Below are 26,177 nucleotides of genomic sequence, written 5' to 3'. Positions count from 1 at the left end.
TGGCTAGGGCCCCAGCCTAAGCTGACTTTTACTCTTTCAGTCCCAAACAGGATTTTACTCTTTCAGTTGCACTTATAAATATACATTCATGCCTATTTGGATTTCCCAGTCAGGGCACAGGCCTGGGTTGTGGGCCGGGTCACCAGTAGGGGGCGTGTGAGAGGCAACCACACAGTGACGTTTCTCTCCCTCTTTCTCCCTCCCTTCCTCTAGGAGGAGGAGGAGGGGCGAAGGGAGGAGAGGAGGGGGAGGGGGGAAGAAGAAGATGGAGAAAATGATTATTTGTTCGGCACAAATAATATTTGTTCTGCTCACTGGGGGAAATAGATGAAGCTTCTTGCGGGTCAGGAGGGTCCAGGGCGCTCTCACCTTGGACACTACCTGGCTGTCCTGGGGTGAGGGGAGCAGTGCGTCTCCGGCATGGCCACACCCTTACTTAGCACACTGCTCAGGATGCTTGGCTCTGGAGAACAGGAGCGAGTGCGGTTCAATAAAAAGGACCGTTTCCGGAAACAGGCAGAACCTAGAAGGCAGGAGAGGACTGAGTTCTGAGCCTGGGCCCAGACGGGGACTTGAGCCGCAGACTCGGTTCGGCCACCGACTGCCCTTGAGCCGTTCGGTGTGGATGCTGGGAGCAGCCCTAACCACGTTTTCACGAGATTTGCCGAAGTTGGCCATGTAAGCCGTGATCAGTAGGCCTGCTATCGCTCTCCTCTCTGACTTCCTCTTTATCACTTCTCCCTTCCTGCCAGGGGACCTCAATGCGGCCACGGCACTGTGTACTTATGATTGTGTGTGTTAGTCTGTGGGCCCGGAGAAAGAAGATACCTACTAAAAAGGGCTCCTGGTGGCTAACCGAGATTAAATGAAAAAACAAACAAAAAACAGAACCTAGCAGCTATGTCTATACACAGGGGACCTCTTGTGCGAACCATGCTTCAGAAAGAAGCCTACACTGTGTTCCTGCCACCTGAGCCAGCCCTTATAAACGAGGTCATGGAATTCTTTCCCAACCAATAGGACTGAGGCTTTCTCCATCCAATTGGAACTGGCACAGCTCTATCTACATCAGAGCAGCTCCATTCTGACCAATCAGGACAATGCCTTTTGGACCAATCAAACTGTGAGGATTTGGAGTCCGCATTTGCATGAGATGGGCCAACCAGGGAGCAGGGGCAAGGACTTTGCCTTGGAAAGTCAGGTCCCCTGGCTGGAACTGGAACACTGAATGTCTGTGTGGGAGCAGCCCAGCGTAGCCCAGAGCAGACCTATGCAGAGCTGTCCGCTGTCTGGCTAAAGAGGAGCCTGGAGGGGGGAGGGTTGGGTGGGTGGGCTGGAATGGGAGTAGGGGGGAGAAAACTGTACTTGAACAATGATTAAAATAAAAAAATAAAAAATAAAGAGGAGCCTGGCCCCAGGGTCACCTCACAGCCATTCTTGTTTTCACAGCTGTGCTGTTCACTACTGAGAGGTTTTGCACTGAATAACATTTTCTTCCCCACATTGGGGGTTCCTGTTGGTGTTGAATTGGTGCCACCAGCCAATGGTTCACAAGGTCTTCAGCAGAGCCTCCAAAATTGTAAAAGCTTCAGGCTCCACAAAATCTGCTTTTACCTCTGCCACCAGCCAAGGTCAGCAAGGGGATCGGTGGGACTGGAGTGTTGTCACACCTTCCTTTTCATGGTCCTTACAGCTGCTGTTCTTATGTACCCATGACTAGATGGGTTTTCTTTCTTTCTGAAATTATTATTTAGAATGTGCAGAATAGAGCATTTGAGATCTCGCTCCCTAGCCTGTTGTCAGTTTGGCTCAAATTCTTATTTAAAAAAAAAAAGCCCTGGCTGGTGTAGCTCAGTGGATTGAGTACGGGCTGCGAACCAAAGCATCACAGGTTCGATTCCCAGTCAGGGCACATGCCTGGGTTGCAGGCCATGGCCCCCAACAACCCCACATTGATGTTTCTCTCTCTCTCTCTCTCTCTTTCTCCCTCTCTTCCCTCTCTAAAAATAAATAAATAAATAAATAAAATAAAGTGGCAGAAAGTTGCCCTGGAAAATATGTTAAAATTTTTTTTAAATGTGCACAATAAACAGTATACAAGAGTATACACTTCATACCAAGCCACAGCCAACCCCAATTTCAAGACCCTTGCCTCAGTGGGATAATGCCAAAGCGGGTCTTTCCAGGAAGTTTAGATCTAGATCCTATTTTTTATAAAGATTTTATTTATTTGGTTTTAGAGAGAGGAGAGGGGGAGAGAGAGAGAGGGTAAGAAACATTTGTGTGAGAGAGAAACATCTATCCATTGTTTCCTGTATGTGCCCCGACCCGTGGACAAACCCGTAACTCAGCCGTGCGCCCCAATGGGGAATCAGACTGGAGACCCCTTGCCTAGCAGAATGACACCCAACCAACTGAGCCACACAAGGCTGGCTAGATCCTATTTTTTTATGCATCATTCTGTGTGTAAGAAGCCTTGGCAATCTTTCCATTTCAGCGCATGGAAATTCACTTTATTGTGTTCAACGGCTGCATAGGTTTCACGTGTGAAAAGTCATCTGACCATCTGGGGCAGAGTTTATCAAGTTGGCTAACGCTACTTCACTGCAATTGTCCTGCCAGGTGCGACCTGGGTTTGCACGAGACTCACACGAGGTTGTTATCTGTTTAATAATCTTTCTAGTTTGTGATCCTTCATCTAGGATATATCGCTCACCGGATTAAGGCAAGTAGGTGCACGCGGAGGTTGGCCACCAGCTGTCAGTAAATCAGCGGCTTATCTCAAATCAAATTCTGAGTCCTAAGATTAATGATGCACCAGCACCACCATGTGGCGAGTGAGATGCTCACATCCCCCCTTAAACATCCCCCTGGGAGGTGGGGGGAGTTTACCTAACTACAGATGCCCAGGTGGGGGTCACCCAGTGCGGGGTTACAAGCTAAAATAAGTCAGCCCTGTTCTGTAAGCTGCCGGTCCCACACTGTGCCTAATTTTGTTCAGTCTTGTTTAAATCTTCCAGCCCGGCCACTGGGGAGCTAATTGGACTGCGAAGCCAGAACATTGTAGAGGAGCAGCGCCACCTGGAGGCCAGCTATGGTGGAGCCGGCACTGAGGTTGGAGCGCACCAGGGGACAGTAAATTGGTGGGGGAACTTGGGAGATTCTCGTGACCTGTGAGGGTCTGGGTTTGACGTCATAAAGGGGATGACAGTTTTTCCTGACTCTTCTCTGCCTGCCAGCTAGCCCATCACCTCCTGGAACAGACTGGGCCTCACACTCCTGAGGGGGTGTCCAACCTTTTGGCATCTCTGTGCCACACTGGAAGAAGAGTTCTCTTGGGCCACACATTAAATTCATTCCTACACATAATCACACACCAAAAAAATCTCATAATTTTTAAAATATTTTATTTATTTCGTTTTTTAGAGAGGTGAAGAGAGGGAGAAAGAGAGAAACATCAATGTGTGGTTGCCTCTCACGTGGCCCCCACTGGGGACCTGGCTTGCAACCCAAGCATGTGCCCTGACTGGGAATCGAACCTGCGATGCTTTGGTTTGCAGCCTGTGCTCAATCCACTGAGCTATACCAGCTGGGGCCAAAATCTCATAATTTTTAAAGTAAATTTACGACTTTGTGTCGGGCTGCATCCACAGCCATCCTGGGCTGCATGAGGCCGCAGGCCACAGGTTGGACACTCCTGACTGTGGCTCACCCCTACTGTACCCGAGTGGGGGTGAAGTCACGTATAATGTTCATTGAGTGGGATGTCCCAGGAAGGTTTTTCCACACAGCAGGTTTAGGTTACAGTCCTCATTCTACACCATCAGGGCCTTTGTGATTAATTTCCCCTGTGATGTGCCCAACTGTTTATTCCGGTAGCTCTCAGGACTAGGTGGGGAGTGCACACGAGCGTTAGTGATGCCAGGTAGAGTCGCTTCAGGCCTATAGCCTGAAAGACTACAAGTTCCAGAATGCATCTTGATGGGCTTACGCGAGATGGTGGGAGCATTGCCTTCTGGGAATTGTAGTCTTCAACTTGTTTGCGATGCCGGCGAAACGAGGGGGGAGAGGGAGTAAAGCCTTACCACGTGATGCTCGGAGGTCACGTGGTTGGGCCAGCCTCCGTTCGAGAGCTGTGATTGGCTGATCCTAATACGAACGACGCCACTAGGGGCGGGCCGCAGAGAGGCGCAAGCGTACTGCGTTACGAGTCTCGGGACCCCTTTCCGAGAGACTATGGCGCTCAACAAGAACCACTCGGAGGGCGGCGGAGTGATCGTCAACAACACCGAGAGGTGAAAACACTGCGAAAGGATCCTGGAGGACCGAAGGGAGGGCGGCAGGAGTGTGGGCGTTGGGCGGTGGGCTGTGGGGAATAACTCGGCCAGGAGTGGAAACTGATGTGGTGCGGTGTTTGGGGGGGGGGGGACGGGGGAGGCGGGGCTGGAGGACGGTGGGTGGGTCGCGGGCGGGGGGGGGGGAGGGGCCGAGAGTCACGATCAGCTGTGGGATGGGGTTGGGGCGGCTGAGCGGGTTCGGGGTTTTTTTTTGGTAGCAAGTGGGGTCTCGGGGTAGTTTTTAAGCCCTTTCCCGGAATCGGTGACTCTAGTGATGGGAAAAGCCTTAGACAAGAATTACTGCCGTTTATTGGACGTTTACTATGTTACTACCGACATGTTACTACGTCAGGCACTGCTCCTTTTCTGCCTTTAATACCTAAGTCCTGTGGGTTAGATGCTGTTAGTGTACACAGTGTGTTTGCAGGGAAGGTAATAGAGACGGGATTCCAGGAAAGGCATCTTTACTCCAGAATCAATAGCCTTCCAGCATATTCCAGAACCGCTCCGGTGAGAAATAGGCCAGAGGTGAGCTTACATAGATAATGCTTGTCAAGAGACACGTTTCCTGCCACCGTGTCCGTCCATACAAAGGTCCGTTTTTGCCTCTTTCTCCTGTTGGCTTGGGTAACTCCCTGCAACGGAGGCTTCCCAACTTCAAGATGCTTTCCACCAACCCCCCCCACCCCCGCAGTTAATTCTGCCCCTCCTCCAACATCTGGGTTCCTTGGATGGCTTCCCTCTCTCCTTGTTCCCCGGGGCGCTGAGAATCAGACCAGGCGGCTTTGGCTGAGCTGTGCTGAGCCATGCTGAGCCTAGAGCTCTTCTTGAAGGCAGGAGTGCAGGAACAACCTGAGGCCCCAGAGGAGACTTGGTGGGCTCAGAGCCTTGTAGCCTGGACCTAGCCCAGCGCCTGTCGCTCGGGAGTGCTTGGTGAGTCGGAGGAGAATGCCAGCTTTCCCTCCGTCTTACCTGCCCAGAGTTCGCCAGACCATCCTGTTCCTGGTAACGGCCTCTTTTCTCTGCGCTGTCCTTCTTGTCTGACACCAGTCCCCTCTCCTGACCCCTCCTTGGTGAGCAAGAGTAGTGATTGGGGGGAGGAGGAGAAGACAAAGGCACCACTGAACTGAGACCCACTTCGTTATCTTACAATCGGAGAAACCTCACATTGCGCCCAGTGGAGCCGCTGCGTGCCCGCCGGTCCCTGGCCTGACACACTTTTGATGCCATTTGGTAACATCTCCCGGGACTGTTTCTCTCACTGTCTCGGTGAGACTTCTCTGGGATGAGACCGTACGTGTCCCGTGCGGCCTCCTACCTGGCCTAGGGCTCAGTGTGGCTAAGGAACGGTGTGCCTTGTTTCAGGAAGTAAGTGCCTCAGCCTCATCGCTGAAGAACACGTGGTTACGGCAGTGGAAGTTTAAATTAGCGTTTACTGTCTCACCTGTAAAACAGTCAACCCTACTCTTCAAGTCGTGAACCCCTTTGAGAGCGACGAGAGCTGTAGGTTTTCCCAGGAAAATGTGTGTGCAGGGTCCCCGCTTAGGAATCGCAGGGTAAAGGGACGCTGAAGTCAGCCCTCATGTACTGGGTAAGCGACGGGATTGAACAACGAGCCAACAAAAACAACGCGTGTCATAAGGACTCAGAAGAAAATAGGAGGGTTAACGCCGATAACCTGACCGGCTTGGAGAGCCCTGGGGCTCCCTGGGGCTCTTCTGCCATGCTGGCCACTCGGGTTGCATAGTGGGGTTTGGGGAAATTCCGTAGAACCCCAAGTTTCTCGGCTGTCGCACGACTGCAGTGGGGGTTCGTGGCAGCAGTGTTGGAACTGTTAAAGGGATGACACGCTGGGGATCTGCACGCCAGGAGAGTCCGGTCCCCGGGGTAACAGGTCGTGGCTGCACACAGTCTCATTGGGGCCTTCCCTCTCTCCTCCCCGCAGCATCCTCATGTCCTATGACCATGTGGAACTTACGTTCAACGACATGAAGAACGTGCCCGAGGCCTTCAAAGGGACCAAGAAGGGCACCGTCTACCTTACCCCCTACCGGGTGAGTGGCGCAGCACAAGGGTGGCTTTGCAGGCTCGTGGTTCCTGCAGGCTGAGGTGCGTCTTAGGTCAGCCTCAGCCTGGTGAGTCCGGTGGCCTGTGACTCAGGTGCGTGTCCCTTCCTCACTCTGGGTGTTCCTCTGCCACACGCTTCTGGGTCCCAGAACCACCGGACAGTCTGCACAGCCGAACTGAGCACCGGGCAGTGAATCCATGTAAGTCGCAGAGCTGCAAAGTCTCTGCGTGCGGATGCAGCTGCTGGGCAGACCTGGGCCTGGAGGGGAAGGCTGCTGTTGTTTTGGTTTCTCTGAGAGCAGCCTGTGAGGCCTTTTGCACACCCAGGGTGGTGGACGTGGTGAATGGGAGCACTGCCACGGCCTCGGGACTGGGCAGAGAACCCGCAGAACCCCGCCGAGCGAGAAGGGCCGGTCTGCACAATGGTTCTTGCCTGAGGTCGCCCAGGCAGCTGCCAAGAGACTTCCAGAGAAACGCAGATGCACATTCTTGGAAGAGAATCTGTTGATACCCAGGAGTTCGACTTGAATGGGTGGAAGAGGAACGTATCTTCAAATCTTAGTCACCAGGATTTAGTGGAGGAGGGAGAGGCTCAACACCCATTTCTTTTTTTTTTTTTTTTAAGGTTTTATTTATTTATTTTTAGGGAAGGAAGGGAGGGAGAAAGAGAGAGGGAGAAACATCAATGTGCGGTTGCTGGGGGTCATGGCCCACAACCCAGGCATGTGCCCTGGCTGGGAATAGAACCTGCGACGCTTTGGTTCGCAGCCCGCGCTCAATCCACTGAGCTATACCAGCCAGGGCTGACACCCATTTCTGATGGCTCAGGTGGCATCTGCAGTCACCGGAGTTGTGGGTTGGAAACAGAAGGCTCCACAGGCGCGGGTGGGAGACCCTTGCAATTTGGGCAGTGAGTCCCAGGGAAGGTCAGGACGCCCCCCGAGTCCCGGCCCTGGCCCCCTGCTGCTCCTTTGCCGTCAGCTCCGCTGAGTTCAGCTGGATCCCCTGCCCTGGGCCCGCCCCTCTGCCCCATCTCTGCCCGCCTGTGCACGGTCGCCACCCCCTCGCCACCGCTGGAGCGGCAGAGCCGTGCTGTCTGGGAGCGGCACGGTGTTCTGTGCGCACATCTGGCCTCCCTGCATGAGGTCTTCTCTTTAAAGAGCTCCTCCACGAGCGTCTGGAGCAGAGAGAGCTCTGTGGCTGCCGGACCCTGGCTCGGGCTGCCCGCCCACAGGAAGGGGGGCCGGGGGCCAGGGTTCGGCCGCTGATGGTGCCCGTCCCCTCTCCCGCCAGGTCATCTTCCTGTCCAAGGGGAAGGACGCGATGCAGTCCTTCATGATGCCCTTCTACCTGATGAAGGACTGCGAGATCAAGCAGCCCGTGTTCGGCGCGAACTACATCAAGGGGACGGTGAAGGCCGAGGCCGGAGGTGGGTGCCGGGCTGCGGCTGCGCGTCGGGGCTTTGGGGGAGGGGCTGCGGGGCAGCTCCGGCCACTGCCCTGGGGGCGCCTGTTCGGTCCCTTGTCATCCCAGCCTGTCCTCTCCCTGGCTGTGAACCAGCTTCCACAACTAACACCGGGGCTGCCAGCCGGGGCGCAGACGTGGCCTTTGGTTGACAAGACCTGGGGGGGGCGGGGCTGGCGCTGCAGGGGCAGCTCACGCGCCTTGCTGGGCGGCGGGTCCAGGTCTGAGCTGTGGGTGGGAACCGTGTCGGGGTCTGGGAAGGGCCTTTCCCTGGACCCAGGAGCAGCCAGCCGCTCCTCTGTGATGCCCAGGAGGCCCTGCTTGGTGGCAGGCTCTGCCCCCCACACCCCGCCAGCCCCAGGAGCTCACAGCTGCAGGGGCGGGGGGCCACCCCAGGCCCCCTCGGGCTGAGATGTGCTCTGAACTTGAGTGTTGGTGGTCACCGGCTGTACCTGCTCCCGGGACGCCTCGTTGCTGGGGGCGGGAGGCCCTGGTGCAGACGCTCCCGCAGTGCCCAGTGGGGGGACCGGCTCGTTCCGGGAAGGAGACGCCCTCACTCTGCAGCAGGCGGCCGCCCGGCGCTGGCGTGGGGCCGGCGTCCGGTCCAGTCGAGATGCCGTAGAGCCAGCCCCTCCCCACAGCCTCCCGGGCGGCGCGGGCAGGGACTTGGGGAGGGCGGACGGCCCTCTCTCCAGAGCGGTCCGGCCTCCTTCCTGAGCTGTCACCGTGCTGTCCCTTCCCAGGCGGCTGGGAGGGCTCTGCTTCCTACAAGCTGACCTTCGCAGCAGGGGGCGCCATCGAGTTCGGACAGCGGATGCTGCAGGTGGCATCGCAAGGTAAAAAGGCTCTAGAACTTCGGGGCCGAGGCCCTCGTGTGTGGCTTTTTGTTCATTTGAGTTTGTTTCCTTTCTGTGGTGTTTTTAAGCTCTGAAGAGATAAGTCTCTGGGCCCTGGGCGGACCGGGGCTGGGAGCTGGGAAGGAAACCTGGGTTAGTGTCACTCTGACCTGTGCCTGACACAGGCGGGCTGGGGTCCCCACCTGCAACAGGAGAGGGCATTTTGACGAAGCTGTTTGGACTCCAGGACACTTGACTGTGGCCGCATAAAAACAAGATGCGCAACAATTAAGCCCCCCTTAGGCGTCCATCTTAAATCACCAGGACACGTGCACAGCGGGGCCCCTCACCTCGTCCCAGCCCCCCCAGCCCCGTTCTTTACCCCGTCTCTGAGCCTCCTCCCCCTCCACCCCAGCCCTCCCTCTACCCCGTTCCCGCTCTGACCTCTCTCCCCACCCCCACCCCTCACCTCCTTCCCCTCCTTCCGACCGAGGCCAGCTCAGGTGTGGGCGGGGAACAGGGCGGGGTGGGGTGAGGCAGGTCTGCTGTGCACGTGCAAGCCCAGCACCCCGTGGCTCCCCGCGCCAGGGCGGGGCCGCCCTCTCCCCAGTCCCAGGGCGGGGCGCTCACTGCTCTCTCCCCTGTGCTTGTAGCCTCCCGAGGCGAAGCCCCCACTGGAGCCTACGGGTACCCCTACCTGCCCGGCGGGGCCTATGTCTTTCCCCCGCCCGTCGCCAACGGGATGTACCCCTGCCCTCCCGGCTACCCCTACCCACCGCCCCCACCTGGTGAGTGTGTGTCCTTCGCTGCCCACCCCGCGCCCCACCCACTAACCAGCCCCACCCAGGCCAGGGCGGTGCAGAGGGGAGACATGGGCCGAGTGACCTGCTGTAGGGCTGACAGAGGGGCCGGGAGGCTGGGCTGCTCACTGGGTCCCCGTCCCTCTCTCGCCGAGCAGAGTTCTATCCTGGACCACCCATGATGGATGGGGCCATGGGGTATGTGCACCCCCCGCCACCGCCCTACCCCGGGCCCATGGAGTCGCCGGTCAGTGGGCCTGAAGTCCCCGCCACCCCTGCAGGTGAGGCCCCAGGCTCCTAGCAGTCCTGGGAGACCAGCCCTGTCCCTGAGGCAGCACGGAGGGTCGCCGCAGAGAGCGGCCAGAGGCCGGCTACAAGCCCCAGATGGTGCATGCCCCCTGGCTGGGGACCGACTGTGTGGTGGGCTCAGGGCGAGGAGCTGGGGTTCCGGCGTTCTGCTCTTAGCTGCGCGTGTGCCCTGGCACCAGGAAGGGCTCCCTCCGTGCCTCCGCCTCGCCGCTGGCAGCAGGTGGTAACCGCGCCCCTGGCGTGGTTGTGGTGAGGACTAGAGGTGACGGGAGAAGACAGGGTGGCCCGTGGTGGGTGCCAGGGAGGCGGTGACACTGTCTTATCGAGAGAACTGGGTCCCAGCACCAGCTGCCCTGGGCGGTTGGGGGGCTGGCTTACTGGGCCGGGAGCAGCCCCCGGGCGGCTGGAAGAGGAGGGGAGGCTTAGCCCCAACGTGTTTGCCGTTGCAGCCGAGGCCAAGGCCGCAGAAGCAGCTGCCAGCGCTTACTACGACCCTGGCAACCCACACAACGTCTACATGCCCATGGTGAGCGGGGGGCCGCCAGTGGGACTTGGGTGGGCGTGTGAGCAGGGTGGGCACGGGTGGCTGGGATTCGGGGACCGGGGAGACCTCGGCTCCTTCTAACCTTCTAACATGAACCTTGTTTTCTTCCTTCGTAGAGCCAGCCGCCGCCGCCTCCTTACTACCCCCCGGAAGATAAGAAGACCCAGTAGACCCCTCACCCTCCGCGTCCCGCCTCCCATTTCTCTCTCCCTCCCTGCGCCTGGGGGCCGAGTCTGGGGGGGAGGGTAATGAGGGGGAGCATGCTCCCCCCCGCAGGTCTGGTGGTAAAACACTCAGCAGGAACTGCGTTGGCAGGAGGGAGGGGCCCCTTGACGCGGAGTCACGCCTCCGGCTTCCCACGCTAGCTCAGAGCCCAGACGCTAGCTCAGAGCCCAGACGGCTGGGCAGATAACTTCCTCTCGGCACCTCTGGGGGCTCCTCGGGAGCGCGGGGGGTCCCCCGTGTTCCTGCCTCGTTCCAGTAGCTTCTGCCCACAGAGGGACTCTCTGGCCACCTCCTCCACCGCGGTCCGGCCCCCTTGCTTTGGTAGCCACTGTTCGCTCGGCCTCTCGTTCTCCCGGGCCGTCGACCCTGCCCCCATCCCCTGCACCCCGGCCTGTGCCCAGCCGCGCGGCCCCTCCCGCCAGCCTGCCGGCCCGCATTCCATCCCTAGCCAGCCTGCAGCCCCAGCCACTCCTGCTGCCCTGCCCTGCCCCGGCCCAGGTCATTCCGTTACCCCCGCTCGGGGGGCTGGGCGGCGTCAGGGCCGGGCGCTCTGCTTCCCTGCTGGCGTCTCTGGAATTCGCTCCCTTCGCCTTCTCTCTGATCCGTCTGGGGGGTGCTCCCGAGGCCGGAGAGAGCGTGTCCGCCCCCGCATGCCTTCGGGAGGCTGCTGGGTGGGCTCGAGCGAAGGCCCCTGGGACCCGGCCTGCCCCCCGCCCCCCCCCCACGCTCTGCTCCACGCCTGGTCGGCGCTGTGCCCTGGACTTGCCACGAAGTGAGGAGATGGTTATTTAAAGAGACTTCCCTATTTATTTGACCAAAAAGAGAAAGTCCAGTTAATATATTAATGTGAAATAAACCCTGTTTGCACCTTGACTTGTTCGCTGGAAATGTGAAGCAGTAAAAACGAAGTGACTGGACCATGTCTGGCTCTGTGTGGGGACAGGGCGAGGCGGGGGGAGGGGGGCTGACTGTGGGGGTGGGGGGAGGCGGGGCCAGTGCTCCCTGGGCTGTGTGTGAGAGTCCCTTGTTCTCACGGCCCACTTGGCCCCAGGAAGCTCAGGCCTCTCCAGTGTCCATTCCCTGGCCGTCACTCAGCAACTGTGCCCACCTACTGAGCCCCCGTGGGCCTGGTGCGGCCCCAGACTGCCCGGATGGAGGCCTGGGAGACAGGGCCGGGCTTGCTCATGGAGTTGCTGCCTCTGGCTGCCCCGGGCCCAGCGTGGCCGCGAGCAGCATGTCCAGGCTTGTGAGCCGGCCAGGCCGGCCCCTGCAGGATGCCCTCGCCCACCACCCTCTTTGTGAGCCCTGGTGCCCAGGTGGAGGGAGCTCGGAAACAGCCGAAGTCCAAGCCCAGGCCTGACCACCACCCCCACCCACACCCACGCTGGGGCCTGGAGGGAGGCACCACGTCAGCCGGGCTCTGAGCACAGAGAAAGCTGAGCGCTCGAGTGTCCCCTTTCCTTTCTCTTCTGGCCCAAGGGGCCGTCCCGAGAGAGGCCGGGCGCTGCCTGCCAGGCTCTTCCCTGGCCGGGCCCTCTCCAGAGCTCCGGGGGTTGGCTACACCCCCTACAAGGGCGTTTGAAGGGGGCGCTCCCCTGGCTATCCTTGTGCGAGCAGGGGCCAAGGGCCACCCCCGCCTGGGGCAGCTTGCCGTCACCTGGGTGGAATGTCACCTGAGGAGTGGAGCAGGCTAAGCCGCTGGCTGCCTGCCTGCCTGCCTGCCCGCCAGGGCGACACCTCTCTGGAGCCCCCGCCCTGTGCCCTGCCCACGTCCACCCCGGGTCCGGGGCCCCACTCAGGAAAGTTCTGTGGGTGAGAAGCCAACCCACCAGGGCTGCTTCCCTCAGGTCCCCGGCCTGGCCCAGCGGGATGGGGCAGGGCCCGTGCTGGCCTGCCCTGACGCCCCCTGCTGGGGGTACTGGGCCCTCCCAGAGGCTGTGTGGGAGGGTGGGATGTGGGCGGACCCGCCCCCTGTGTCCACCTCCGAGTCCACCTTGGGCATCCACCTTCTTTCCACCTCCAGCCAGGGAGAGTCCCTCATGGGATTCCCCGCCCGGCCGGCGGCGGGTAGGGAGGTGCAGGGGACTGCCGGGCCTCTGGGGTGGTGAAACCCTGGCCTGTCCCTCTCCCCACCCGCCCCCCTCCCGCCCCTCCCCTGGACGCTTTGCATAATCCTGTGGCTGCACTATCTTCACCCAGCGGCAGGCCAGCGGGCACGCGGAGGGGAAGGGCAGAGCTGGCCACCATGGCGACACTCCTGTCCCACTCCCAGCGGCGCCCCCCCCTCTTGCGCCAAGCCATCAAGATAAGGCGCCGCAGGGTCCGAGACGTGCAAGAGCCCCTGCCCCCAGCAGCCCAGGAGGTAGGAGTGACCTCACGGAGGAGAAGCGCCGGCTGGGGTGGGCTCTGTGGTCTTGGCATGCAGGCGCCACCTCTCTCGGGCTCGGGGCTGAAGGTGTGGTCCCCTCCCCCCGCCTCCCCTGTCCCCTGGGCAGAGCCTTCTGGGTCAGCACAACAGGGTCTGCGTGTTCTCTGGGCCACCCCTGGGCCTCAGATCCGGGCCCCGAGCCCCCCCTTCTCCCTGGCGGAGCTGACCCCTGCCCCACCACGCTGCTCCAGGGCCAAAGGCACCAGCTCCGTCAGACAGGGGGGTGGGGGGGGGGTCCCGGCTGGGACCAGACTGCTTGGGGGCTGGGGCCGGACTGCTTGGGGACGAGCGGAGAGACCCCCGGGCCCGATGACATGACCCCCCGGCCTCCCAGCTCCGCCGCTGGGCCTCACTTCCGCCGCTGGGGTGTGAGCGAGCGTGGCCGCCCGATAAGCAGCGCTGTTTCCTCTGGGGAAGGAAAGGAGGTGGGGCCCCCCTGGGCGGAGCGCTACACGCTGCCGGGGTAGCTGGGCGCCCATGGACCTCAGCCAGAGCAGGCCCGGGGCCGAGGAAGGTGACCCGGGGTCCGAGGAAGGCGACCCGGGGGCCGGAGCCCAGGGCGGCCTGCCCCAGGAACAGGTGTGCGTCACGGGTGGGGCTGGCGGCCCCGGGCCTGCGCTGCGCGGGGGCTGTCCCTGCGGTCCGGGCCGGCCCGGGCCACCTGGACACTCTGTCTTTTCACCTTGCTCCCCAGATCACGCCTCCGTCCCACCACCTCTCTCCCGAGGAGGTAAGAATTGGGGTGCCGGGGGCACGGAGGGGTGCTGGCCACGGCTGCCAGCCAGAGCCCTCTCCCCGACTCTGCCTGTGTGGGCGCTCTGTCCCTGCTCTGGGCGTGCGGCGCTGGTGCCCGGGGAGCTGGCGGGCCTCAGGCCTTGTGGGGGGTGGATGCGGGCCCCGAGCTGACCCTGCCGTGTCTCAGCGGGCCCTGCTCTACGAGGAAGCTCTCTACACCGTCCTGCACCGCCTGGGTAAGCCCGAGCCCACCCACGTGACGGAGGCCTCCGAGCTGCTGCGGTACCTGCAGGAGGTGAGCCCAGCCCCCCCCCCCCCCCCCCCCCCCCCCCACTGCAGCCCGGACCCCGGGGTCCTCCTTCCCAGCCGCCACACTCCCGACCCGCACCCCCAGCCTCCCACACTCCTGCCCCCCCCAACCCAGGCCTTCCACGCGGAGCCCGAGGAGCACCAGCTGGACGCTACAGCGGGTCCAGGAGCTCGAGGTAGCACCGGCCCAGAGACGCCCTGGGGGAGGGCGGGGGCTGGGAAGCGCCCTCTGGGACTCAGTGCCCCTGCCTCTCTCCCTCCAGAAGCCAACGTTCTGTCTGAAGGCCACGGTGAAGCAGGCCAAGGGCATTCTGGGCAAGGATGTCAGCGGTGAGCAGGCAGGACGGGGCTTTCCTCCCCGTCACCGGCTGTCCCAGAGCTCTGGGTGGGAGCCCCGCTCTCCCAAATGCCCCCCACCACAGGGCTGCCCGGCCCCAGCGTGCTAATGGCTCCGCGTCCTTGGAGTCTATGGGGGGGGGGAGGGGCACTGCCCTTGGGGTGGGGGGTGGGTGATGAGGGACCCTCCCCCCAAGGAGCCCAGCTAACGCCCCGGCGGCCTTGTCCTCTCGTCCTCCCCAGGGTTCAGTGACCCCTACTGCCTGCTGGGCATCGAGCAGGGGGGTGGGCGCGCAGGGGGACAGCTCAGGGCCGCGGCGGCCGCAGAAGGCCGTGGTGCGGCACACCATCCCCGAGGAGCAGACCCACCGGACCCAGGTCATCACCCAGACGCTCAACCCCGTCTGGGACGAGACCTTCATCCTGTACGTCCCCGCCCCAGCCCCGCCCTGTCCGGGGCTGCTCCCCGGGGCGGGGGTCCCCAGTCAGGGAGATCATCAGCAGGAACTCCTGGCCTGGTGGGGGCAGGAGGGAGGGGGCCTGGCCTGACCCGAGGAGGAGCCGGCTCCCAAGGGACAGGGGAGGCAGAGGGGCCTGCGCGGTGGTGCCAGTGCTCCGGGAGCCGGCGGGTGCGGAGGGTCAGCGGGTTGGGTTGCCCTAGGGGCGGCCCGGAGCCTTCCCTTAAAGGAGGCGGATGCGGCTGGGCAGGGCTAAGGCTCCACAGTGGGCGAGCCCACTGGGGACGGCGGCTTCGGAGACAGGCCCCGGGTGGGGGCGGCTGTGGCCTGGCCCGCGGTCTGGCCTCCGAGACCCTCACCCGCGCCCTCTGCCCCCTGCAGGGAGTTCGAGGACCTCAGCAGCTCCAGCTTCCACCTGGACATGTGGTGAGGGGCACACCCAGCCGCGCGGGCGGGGAAGGTGGAAGGGACAGGGAGGGTGTCGGGGTCTCCCGCCGAAGGGGCCAGGGACGCCCAGGACGCCCTCCCGGCCGGCCTCTGGCTCAAATCTCCGCTCCACCAGGGACCTGGACACGGTGGAGTCCGTCCGGCAGAAGCTCGGGGAGCTCACAGACCTGCATGGGCTGCGAAGGTGAGTGCCGGGGGCTCCTAGAGAAGGTGTGGGGCTCCCTCTGCCCCCCCCCCCCACGCACGCACCAGCTGCTGGGCGGCGGGCTTCGTCCTGGCCCCCGTGGCCGCGGGTGGCGGGGGCCGCTACCACCCTGGGGCCATTCAGGTTCTCGGCCCTTCCCCCTCCTCACGCACCCTGCCTGGGACAGGATCTTCAAGGAGGCCCGGAAGGACAAAGGCCAGGACGACTTCCTGGGGAACGTGGTTCTGAGGCTACAGGTGAGTGGGGTGGGGGAAGAGGCCCGGGAGAGAGGCAGAAGGGGGTTTGGGAGGGGCTGGGGGAGGGGCTCCAGGCCTGCCTGCCGTTGCCTCCCCGCCACGGCTCACGGGCACGGGCATCACCCACTGCCTGGCCCGCCAGGACCTGTGCTGCCGGGAGGACCAGTGGTACCCTCTGGAGCCGTGCACCGAGACCTACCCGGACCGCGGCCAGTGCCACCTCCAGTTCCAGTTCATTCACAAGCGGGTAGGTCTGGGGTGGGAGGGCCAGGGGGCCGGGGTCAGGAGCCTCCCAGGGGCTCAGCTGGGCTGGACGGGCCGCTCCGGGCACGGGCCGCTCCACTCACGGCCACCCCAACCCACCGCAGAGAGCCACCGCCGCCAGCCGCTCCCAGCCCAGCTACACGGTGCACCTCCACCTGCTGCAGCAGCTCGTGTCCCACGAGGTCACCCAGCACCAGGTACCGCCCGCCCGGGGCCAGGCAGGGCCGAGGTCTGCCCGCCGGCCCTGACACCCCTCCCTCCGCCTGTCCCCTCAGGCAGGCAGCACCTCCTGGGACGGGTCGCTGAGCCCCCAGGCCACCACCGTCCTGTTCCTCCACGCCACGCAGAAGGACCTGTCTGACTTCCACCAGTCCATGGCGTGAGTGCGCCCCTCCCTCCTGGCCGCCCCCCACTGGCCGCAAGTCCAACCCCGAGAGGTTTCCGTTCGGCCCAAGCGGCGCACTTTCTGTTTTGGGCCCATCGCCAACTTGCAGAAATCTGGACGTCTCCCCGGCTGCTCCCCACAAAGCACACGAGTGCCGGCGGCACGGGGCGGCCATCTTGCTGCGCTGCCGTTGGTCAGAGCAGAGCAGCCTGTCCTCCCCAGGCCGTCACGGTGGCCGTCAGGCCCACGTCACCCCCTGACCTCACCTGGGTCCCTCCGGGCGTTTGAGTTTGCCACCCCTGGCCCAGCTCCCAGCCCCCCTTCCCCACGCCATTGCCTCTCGTTAGCGCGTGAGCGCTGAGCTTCCGGAACCTGTGGGGGCGTGCCGTGGCGTCCCCAGGGCCACAGCAGATTGTGGGGAGGCCTGGCCGGGGTACCAGTGGGCTCCCCAACCCTGCGGTGCACTGGAGGAGTCAGAAGGACTGGGGCCCACATGGCATTTGAGGGGGGGACGGGAGGAGGGCGGTGTAGGATGGTGGGCGGGTGGGGCTGCAGGTGAGGGTGCAGGTGAGGCCGGAGACTGGAACAGGCAGCCATGGCAAGGGCCCCGTTTGCCTGCCGGTCCCACGCCTGTCGTGCAGGTGGCCGCCGTGCCCCAGCAGGGACGGGACCGAGGCCTGTCCCTGGTGGTGCTCGTCCCCTACCCTCCTGCGTCCTCCCCTGTGAGCCTGGTCTCAGCACTATTGTCACCTCGGCAACGCTCCCCTGGCCTGCCCCAGGGGAGTTCCGGTCCCATGCCCGTGCCACGTGTGCACGAAGGCTCAAGACTCCAAATCTGATTTTTCAGAAGAAGCAAGAAAGCCCGAATTTTCAAATCACAAATGTCCTAATGGAGGAGACGGGCGATTAATTTACATGTTTTACATGTTTGAAATGCACTGTAGGAACAAAAAAGGTCCTATGGGTTCCCTTCAGCCCCCGGGGGTCAGTGGGGATCCCAGGAGGCTTCGGGGCAGGGGAGGCACTGCCCTCCCCCCTCCCCGAGGCTGGGGGGGCAGCGGGAATGGAGGGGCCTGACCTGGCCAGGCTGAGGGCTTCCGTCTGCCGCAGGCAGTGGCTGGCCTACAGCCGTCTCTACCAGAGCCTGGAGTTCCCCAGCAGCTGCCTGCTGCACCCCATCACCAGCATCGAGTACCAGTGGATCCAGGGCAGGCTCAAGGCAGAACAGGTGGACCGGGGCCGGCGGGAATGGGGGTGGGGCGAGGGGTGCTGGGCAGGCAGGGCCTGGGGAGTGGGGAGCGGCCGTCCGGGCCCCATCGGCAGCCCCGGCCTCACGGCATCCTCCCGGGCTTGCAGCGGGAGGAGCTGGCCGCCTCCTTCAGCTCCCTGCTGGCCTACGGCCTCTCCCTCATCCGGAGGTTCCGCAGCGTCTTCCCCCTCTCCGTCTCCGACTCCCCGGCCCGGCTGCAGTCTCTCCTCAGGTCGGTGGGGTCAGGCCGGGGACACGGGAGCAGCTGGGGCCCCCGCAGGGGTGAGCGGCGGGGACAGGGCAGCAGGCTCTCTGTCCCCCCCCCCACCAGGGTCCTGATACAGATGTGCAAGATGAAGGCCTTTGGAGAGCTGTGTGCCGACAGCGCCCCACTGCCCCGCCTGGTGGCCGAGGAGTTGCGGGTAGGGGGCCCGCCCTGGGGGTGCAGAGGGCACGGTCTGGGCCCGGCAGCCGTCCCCGCTCACTGCCTCTCTGCCCACAGACTGGCACCGTCGAGTGGTTCCACCTGAAGCAGCAGCACCACCAGCCCATGGTGCAGGTGAGGGGCTTGGCCGGGTGGGGGAGGGGGGGGTGCCTGCTTCTCCCAGCCCCGCTCAGCGCGCCTCTGTCTGTCCCGGCCAGGGCATACTGGAGGCGGGCAAGGCCCTGCTGAGCCTGGTACAGGACATCGCGGGCGACCTGCACCAGTGCCAGCGCACGTGGAACAAGATCTTCCACAAGTGAGCAGGTGGCTGGGCCGGGAGGGAGTGGGCGGGGGCTCGGAGCAGGACCAGGGGGTCCCCGGTGTGTGCCCCCAGCTGACACCCGCCCACCGCCTCTCCTCCAGCACTCTTAAGATCGACCTCTTCTCCATGGCCTTCCTGGAGCTGCAGTGGCTGGTGAGTCTCTCGCCCCGCCTCCAGGCCTTGCCGCTCCGCCCTGGCTCTGGAGCCCCGCCCACCACGCCTGGAGCCCCGCCCACCACGCCGTCTGTCCCCTGGCAGGTGGCCAAGCGGGTGCAGGACCACACGGCAGTGGCGGTGAGCAGCCCCGTGTCCCCAGAGGTGGGCGAGAGTCTATTCCAGCTCTACATCAGCCTCAAGGAGCTCTGCCAGCTGGGGCCGGCTCCCTCCGAGAGGTGGGCAGCGCCGGGCGGGCTGTGGGTGCGGAGGGGACAGGAGGGTCGAGGAGGGCCCGCCACCCGCGCTGGCCCCCCGGCCTTCACCAGGCTGAGTCCCGCCTTTCCTCAGGGACGGAGTCCTGGCCCTGGATGGCTTCCACCGCTGGTTCCAGCCGGCCATCCCCTCCTGGCTGCAGAAGACGTACAACGTTGCCCTGGCACGGGTGCAGCGCGCGGTGCAGATGGACCAGGTTGGGGTGGAGGCTGGGCGGGGCAGGGTATGGCCCGGGGCGTGGTCCCAGCCTTAATAGGGCTTGGGGCGCTGCTGGGACTTCCCGACGTGCAGAAGCGCGTAGCTGGCGCTGAAGGGTGCTTTCAGACCAGGTTTGTGCTAAACGCTGCCTCTTAGTACCCTTGGCGCTAACTGTGGCTTCCCCTTGCAGACTGATCCTTGCCCTGAGGGGAGTCTGGGCAGACCCTTGCTTGTCCCCCTGCAGCCCCCCGCCCCGCCCCACTCCAGCTCTGTGTCTGCAGACGGTAGAAGCTCTGAGTGCTTTCGGGAGGCAGGAGGGAGGCAGGGGCGTGGCCTGGGCAAGCCCCGGGCCTCCTTCCTGAGGGCTGCCCCGTCTCCCAGCTGGTGCCCCTGGGTGAGCTGACCAAGCACAGCACGTCGGCTGTGGATCTGTCCACCTGCTTTGCCCAGATCAGCCACACCGCCCAGCAGCTGGACTGGCCCGACCCAGAGGAAGCCTTCATGATCACTGTCAAGTTCGTGGAGGTGCAGCGTCTTCCCGTGTCCTTCCCCACCTTCTAGGACAGCCTCACTGCCACCCGCCCTGTCTCTCTCATGCTCTCACCCTAGCAGTTTCCAAAGGCCTACATCCTAAACCCTTCGAGTCACCGAGATTCCCGGGCCTTCCCCGGCTGCCCCCTGCCCCCAGGGTACTCCCCCAGTGACCATCCCCTGCCCCCCCAGGACACCTGTCGGCTGGCCCTGGTGTACTGCAGCCTGATAAAGGCCCGGGCTCGTGAGCTCGCTGCCGGCCAGAAGGATCAGGGCCAGGCAGCCAACATGGTAAGGGCCCGAGCTGAGGGCTGGGGCTGCAGTGGGGTGGAGGCCGCTCCGCCCGCCGTGATTCGGGAAGCTCTGCATCCCTCTGCCCGTGCCTGTCCCCAGCTGTGCGTGGTGGTGAATGACATGGAGCAGCTGCGGCTGGTGATCGGCAAGCTCCCCACCCAGCTGGCGTGGGAGGCCCTGGAGCAGCGGGTGGGGGCCGTGCTGGAGCAGGGGCAGCTGCAGAACACGCTGCACACCCAGCTGCAAGGCGCCCTGGCGGGGCTGGGCCACGAGATCCGCACCGGCGTCCACACGCTGGCCGAGCAGGTACCTTGTCCGGCCCGCGGCGACTTTGCCCCACCGCTCCGCGGCCTGCAGCCCCCCCGCCCGGCAGGACGCGGGCCGGTGATGTCTGGTCCCACCACTTCCTGAACCTAAATCAGGCCCTGGCCTCCCCTCTGCTGTCCTGTGTCCCCAGCTGGAGGTGGGCATCGCCAAGCACATCCGGAACCTGGTGGGCGTCAGGGAGTCTGTCCTGCCGGAGGACGTGAGTGGCCCTCCCTGCTTGCTGACCTTTGACAGCTTTGTAGGCCTGGGGTTGCCAAGGGGCTCTGGGTGAACAGGAGGCCGAAGGTCATGGGGTGCCAGAGATGAGCCCTCCAGACTTGGGCAAGGAATGTCCCCCCTCTTGGGCCTCCGCTTGCTCCTTGTACGCTAAGGGGGCGGGGCTGGGGCATCCCACGGACTCTCCCAGTGTGGACGGGTAGTGTGGGGGCCACAGTGGGGCAGGGTTTGGACTGTGCTCCCCAAACAGACCTGGGCGCGCACCCTTCTCAGCTGCCTGCCAGCACAGCTGCCCTGTTCCTACGAGCCAGCGGTCCTCAGCCTCCTCACCTGTCACCAGGGACCGATGGTCTGGGGGGTGACTCCTTAGCTCACCCGCTATTTAGGCACCCACTTTGTCCCAGGCAATGATGTCGGTACGAGGGATACGTGTGTCGGTGGACACCGTGACAAAAGTCCCTGCCTTCCTGCAGAAGTCCCAAACGCCGCACACAAGAGTTCCTGGCCCTGCTTCCTCCCCGGGCTGGGCAAGGGGACCGGGGTGGGACCCGGGTGGGACCGGGGTGGGACCGGAGCGGGCCAGAGCTGCAAGTGCTGCCCGCCCCTCTCCTCAGGCCATCCTGCCCCTGATGAAGTTCCTGGAGGTGGAGCTCTGCTATCTGAACACCAACCTGGTGCAAGAGAACTTCAACAGGTCTGCAGCGGCCGCCTGCCCACACGCCCGATGCCTCGCCTCTCTCCCGCCCGCCCTTCTTTCTCCGCCTCCCCATCCTTTCTCCGGGGAGGATGCCAGCAGCCTCTGCTCAAGTGCTCGCGCCAGCGATAGGGAGCTCACTCCCTGGCCGTCCCTCGTCCCTTAGTCCTGGGCCGTCTCCAGGCCCCGCAGGCTGCAGCTCTGCCCTCCTAACCTTGTAGGCAACTGGTGTTCCTCTCCCATGACTCAGGGGAACTTCTAGTTAGGGTTGCTCTCTGTCTCTTTTGATTGATTTGAGAGAGAGGGAGGAAAGGAGAGAGACAGGAACATCAATTGGAAGTTTCACTTACGCATTCATTGGTTGACTCTTTGTATTTTTTTAAGACTATTTATTTTAGACAGAGGGGAAGGGAGGGAGAAAGAGAGAGGGAAACATCCATGTGTGGTTGCCTCTCTTGTGCCCCCCATTGGGGACCTGGCCTGCAACCCAGGCACGTGCCCTGACTGGGAATCAAGCTGTGCCCCTTTGGTTCACAGGCCTGTGCTCAATCCACTGAGCCGCACCAGCCAGGGCCACTGGTTGACTCTTGTATGTGCCCTCACCGGGGCCTGAACCTGCAGCCTTGGTGTATTGAGATGGTGCTCAAACTGAGCTGCCCGCCAGGGCTCCCTCATTCCTAATTACACATTTTTTGTCTGGAACAGCCTGACCCCACGCCCACGTATCAAATTTCAGTCATTTCAGGTAGTTAGTAGGCCTGTGCCTCGGTCGCCGTTTCTTCACTCCCGACAGATAGCGGATGCTTATCCACGCAATGTGCTGAAACCCCATTCATGTGGACCGCTGCCGCCTGGGCTCATGACCCTGTCACTGGGGGCCCAGCCTCCCCCGCACCTTGTCTGGTGGGGTTTGCGCATCCTGACAAGGCTCGTGCCCTGGGTTGGCAGCTGCGTTACATAGGACCCGCCCTCTCCTCCCTCCCAGTCCTCTTTCCTCAGGAGGCAGCCCTCCCTGCCCCCCCCCCCCCCCCCCCCCCCCCCCGGCTTCCCCAGGCCCCAGGCTCCCCTGGGAAGTGAGCGGGGGTGGGGAAGAGCCTGGGTCCAAGGAGGCCAGCCCTTTCTCAAAAACATCTCTACCTCCTCCTCTTCCACCTTCCTGTCCTGTGTCCGGCACCCCTCGGCACCCCACCTCAGCCTTTTGACCCTGCTCTGGACCCACACGCTCACGGTGCTGGCGGAGGCGGCCGCCTCCCAGCGGAGCTGCCCGCCGGCCTCTAGGAGGCTGAAGATCGCGCTGCAGGTAACGACACCGGTGACAGCGGGACTAACCCTGGTGGGAGGGCTCGCGGGGTCGGCGCCAATGGCCGTCTGCTCGCCCTCTAGAACCTGGAGATCTGCTTCTATGCAGAGGGCTGTGGCCTGCCGCCTGAGGCCCTGCACACGGCCACCTTCAAGGTAGGGCCCTTTGCTCTGTCTGGGGTGGGGGGGGCACCTGTCTTCCTGCGCTCACCTGCGTCTAGGACCTGCTACGTAATTACAGGACCCAGCACCAAATGACACTGCGGGCCTCTCTTTCAAAAATCCTTTCAAATGACCCCGGCTGGTGTGGCTCAGTGGATTGAGTGCCAGCGTGAACCAAAAAGTCACTGGTCACTGACTCCCAGTCAGGGCACAGGCCTGGGTTGCAGGCCAGGTCCCCAGTAGGGGGCGTGGGAGAGGCAACCACGCACTGATGTTTCTCTCCCTCCCTTCTCCTCTCTCCAAAGAAACAAAATCTTTTTAAAAATTATCTCAAATGTTGAGGCAGCAGCAGCGCAATAACCCGAGTGTGAAAGTCGAGGCTCTCAGCATGGCAGGGGTGCTGTGGGACTGTGTGGGGGGCACCGGAACTCCGGGCGCAGCGCCGGGCTGTGACTGAGTGTGACAGTTCTCGTGACTTCTTGCCTGGCCCCGTTCGCAGGCCCTGCAGAGGGACCTGGAGCTGCAGGGGGCCTCCACCCGGGAGCTCATCCAGAAGTACTTCTGCAGCCGCCTCCAGCAGCAGGTGAGGCGCCCCGCCCACCGCCCGCCCCGCCCCGCCCCACCCCACCCCGCCCCGCGAGCCCCGCCCCCGCTGACGCTACCCCTGCGCCCCACCCCCTAGGCTGAAACCACCACGGAGGAGCTCGGGGCGGTCACGCTCAAAGCCTCCTACCACGCCTCGGAGCAGAAGCTGCGTGTGGAGCTGCTCAGCGCTTCCAGCCTGCTGCCCCTGGACTCCAACGGTGAGTGCACACTGCCCACGGGCCACTCCGCCCTGCTCTCGCGTCCCTGGTGGCTCTGCCGGCCCAGCGGGAGCGCCGGGTGCATTTCCTGCGGACTACCAGGAGGGGGCGGTGCTGCCGAGCGGGACCCAGCCGCAGCGAGTCGGGGCTGGTGAAAGCGCCGGGGTATCTTTGGCCATGGTTTCCTTCCCGGGCCACTTGCCAGGCTCCAGCGACCCCTTTGTCCAGCTGACCTTGGAGCCCAGGCACGAGTTCCCTGAGCTGGCTCCCCGGGAGACCCAAAAGCACAAGAAGGACCTTCACCCGCTGTTTGATGAGACCTTTGAATTGTGAGTGGGTCCCCACGCTTGCTGTGTGTCCCCAGGCTGGGGCCACCTCAGGCCTGCTCCTCCCCGCTGGGGCCAAAGGGGCTCCCCGGAAAGGACCGCACCGAGGTCCCAGGAAGGGGAACTTGGGACAAGGGGTTGCCGGCACAGGTCCCGAGGAGAAGGACTCCCACGTGTGGCTTCCAGGCGAAGTCTTCTGTTCCGGGGACAGGCGGGCCTGGGGACACTGGGCCCCTGGTTTAAAGCACCAGCCCGGAGACCAGGCGTCATGCCATGTGGCCCACACTTTGTAATCCTGCCCCAGCCGCCCCTCTGGGCATCCTTTCCCCGGCCCAGCCCAAGGGACCAGGGGGTGAGCCCGTGTGTGGGGGTGGCGGGCAGTGGCAGTGTGGGGCGCGGGCAGCTGAGCCCAACTGTCCCCCACCCAGCCTGGTGCCCGCTGAGCCGTGCCAGAAGGACGGGGCGTGCCTCCTGCTCACGGTGCTGGACCACGACACCCTGGGCGCCGATGACCTGGAGGGGGAGGCCTTCCTGCCGCTGCGCTCGGTGTGCGGCCTGGGCGGGGCAGAGGAGCCCGGCGAGGCGCCTCAGACCCGCCTGCCCCTCACCTTCCCCACACTCAACGGTAGGCCTGAGCCCCGCGCTGGGGGCGCAGGGGAGGGGCAGGCTGTCAAGGCTCAGACAGGCCCCCAGAGAGGGGAGGGCGGGGCCAGAAGGACCCCTCCTGAGGGGTGGAGGCCGGTGGAGCCAGCGGTGGCTCGTGCTGGGTCTCGTCAGGAGCCCAGTGTCATTTCAGGGGGGCCGAGTGGAGTGTGGCTTTCTCTGCTGGGGGGAGGTCGCCACGTTCACCCCGGGAGGGGGGCCGCTCTTGGCAGCAGGAGCAGGTCCCACGTGTGTCCACTTAAGGGGCCAGTTCTACGCACCTGACACGTATTAACCTTTTCAGTCCTTCCAACTGCCCCATCAGACAGATACTATTATTGCTGTTTTACAGATGAGTAAACTGAGGCACAAAGAGGCTAGCTAGCCGGCCTCAGGTTCTCATACTAGAAGGAAGAGTTGCCACCCGAGGCACCTCTCAGCCTCTTGTGCTTTGACTGGGCTGGAGTGCTGGGGCCAGCACCCTCGTGCCAGGGGCTGCGAGGGGTCTCCAGGCTTGTGCGTCAGGCTGTCCCGTCCCGTGAGCGTAGCTGATGTGGGTCCGGCACTGGTTTCCAGGTTGGCTGCAGGCGGGCAGTGCTGTCCCTGCGCTACCCAGGCCCCGCCCCTCCCTCGGAACCTGACCCCCAAATGCCTCTCTTCTCAGGGGACCCGATCCTGCAGCTGCTGGAGAGCCGGAAGGGTGATCGCGAGGCCCAGGTGTTTGTGAAGCTGCGGCGGCAGCGCGCCAAGCAGGCCTCCCAGCATGCCCCGCGGCTAGGGCGATAGCAGTGGAGGTTGGGTCCCTGGTGGGGACAGGCTTTCCTGGGACGTCTGGGTTGTCCCCACCACAGCACAGCCTTCCAGCCTGGCCTGACGCTCGTTAGGGCCCTGCCAAGTGTGGGACCCCTTGCTCCACACCAAAGGCCCCCAGGGCGTGGGAATGCCACTTGCATATTTATGGTGATGGGGACACTATTTCCATATTTATACTCCCTCCGCCCTGCCTTCAGCCTTGGCCTCAGCATTCCCTGCCAAACCCCAGCACCAGGGGAGGGGAGGCATCCGTCTGCATCTCCTGCCCATTCCTCCGTGGGAAAAGCTGCTCTGGCAAAGCCGGTCTCAGCCGCCTGTGCCCTGGAGCACGTATCCCAGCCACAGGGTGGGGCCGGGGCTGTGAGCACAGAGCCCCCCTCTTGGGGGAGGGAGTGGGAACTCGGACAAAGATGTGCCTACAGCTGCCCTGGAGGCAAGGGGAACCATAAAGAGGGGAGCCCCGGGCCTGTCCTGAGGGGGCTGCCAACACCCAGGCTAGGGACCCCAGAGCCAGGGTCATCTGGCTCTGCTAGGTGAGAGCTGGCAGGCCGTGGGCTGGCCTGAAGACAGCAGCAGGAAGGACAGCTTGGCTCACCCTGTTGCCTGAGGACATCTCCTAGAGCCAGCACCTGCCACCTAGAAACTTTCTTGGCAAAAATAAACGTCCCAAAGCACTGTCCTCTCAGTGAGCACACTGTTGGCTGATAGTGGGGCTCAGGTCAGGTCCTGCAACCCCTCCCCAGCCCCAGAGACCCCTCGGGCCGCCCCACCCCTCTCCCTCTCCCGTGTTAGAGTGGTGTGGGGGTCACGCACGCACAAGCAAGTGCCGGTGCAGTTGGGGTCCGTGCTGCTCGGACCCAGGGCTTCGAACGAAACCATGCCCGGCCCACCCGTTCCTGTGGCTGCTGCCCCGCACGGGCCTGGGACTCCGGGGGCAGCACCGTGAGGGAGCAGCTTGCCTTCGGGGGGCGGGGGTGGGGCAAGAAGCCTGGGTGCTGTCCATCACAGCCTGAGACCCAGGTGCCCTCCACCCGCAGCGCAGTCGCCTCCCCTCGCTGAGCCC

The 26,177-nt window shown here is 63.4% G+C and overlaps 2 protein-coding genes across 3 annotated transcripts; both read left to right on the top strand.

Moving 5' to 3' along the window:
* The first annotated feature begins 4,026 nt into the window (after positions 1–4,026).
* Positions 4,027–11,499, top strand: WBP2 (WW domain binding protein 2). Of its 2 annotated transcripts, XM_028520264.2 has the most exons (8): positions 4,027–4,295; positions 6,283–6,391; positions 7,698–7,833; positions 8,612–8,704; positions 9,358–9,492; positions 9,663–9,785; positions 10,263–10,339; positions 10,474–11,499. In XM_028520264.2, exons 1-8 carry the CDS (start codon positions 4,237–4,239, stop codon positions 10,525–10,527), a joined length of 786 nt encoding a protein of 261 aa, XP_028376065.1. In that variant the 5' UTR covers positions 4,027–4,236; the 3' UTR covers positions 10,528–11,499. The 2 variants fall into 2 exon arrangements, with proteins under 2 accessions (XP_028376065.1, XP_028376067.1); XM_028520266.2 differs by lacking the exon at positions 9,358–9,492 and having other exon boundaries at positions 4,142–4,295; positions 10,474–11,455.
* Positions 11,500–12,610: 1,111 nt separating this feature from the next.
* Positions 12,611–25,799, top strand: UNC13D (unc-13 homolog D). Its single transcript, XM_028519911.2, is given in 34 exon segments — positions 12,611–12,944; positions 13,705–13,740; positions 13,933–14,040; positions 14,170–14,199; positions 14,201–14,230; positions 14,318–14,384; positions 14,634–14,671; positions 14,673–14,815; positions 15,230–15,274; positions 15,411–15,479; positions 15,667–15,736; positions 15,879–15,983; positions 16,105–16,197; positions 16,276–16,379; positions 17,496–17,613; positions 17,742–17,866; positions 17,966–18,056; positions 18,137–18,193; positions 18,277–18,374; positions 18,482–18,533; positions 18,639–18,772; positions 18,885–19,005; positions 19,389–19,532; positions 19,731–19,829; positions 19,932–20,138; positions 20,290–20,358; positions 20,990–21,069; positions 22,264–22,369; positions 22,453–22,524; positions 23,030–23,113; positions 23,213–23,333; positions 23,539–23,662; positions 24,088–24,284; positions 24,966–25,799. Coding segments are annotated over 34 exon segments (3,276 nt in total). The 5' UTR covers positions 12,611–12,827; the 3' UTR covers positions 25,088–25,799.
* Positions 25,800–26,177: the final 378 nt, after the last annotated feature.

The sequence above is a fragment of the Phyllostomus discolor genome, chromosome 8 (genome assembly GCF_004126475.2).
Source record: "Phyllostomus discolor isolate MPI-MPIP mPhyDis1 chromosome 8, mPhyDis1.pri.v3, whole genome shotgun sequence".
Taxonomy (NCBI): Eukaryota; Metazoa; Chordata; class Mammalia; order Chiroptera; family Phyllostomidae; genus Phyllostomus; species Phyllostomus discolor.
The sequence above is the reverse complement of the archived record's forward strand: the minus strand, read 5'-3'. Positions and strand labels throughout refer to the sequence as shown.

Coding starts and splice junctions, on each gene's coding strand:
- WBP2 (XM_028520264.2), top strand. CDS start 4,237: ATGGCGCTCAACAAGAACCACTCGGAGGGCGGCGGAGTGATCGTCAAC. Junction 8,705..9,357: donor GCTGCAGGTGGCATCGCAAG/GTAAAAAGGCTC, acceptor CTGTGCTTGTAG/CCTCCCGAGGCGAAGCCCCC. Junction 9,493..9,662: donor CTACCCACCGCCCCCACCTG/GTGAGTGTGTGT, acceptor CTCGCCGAGCAG/AGTTCTATCCTGGACCACCC.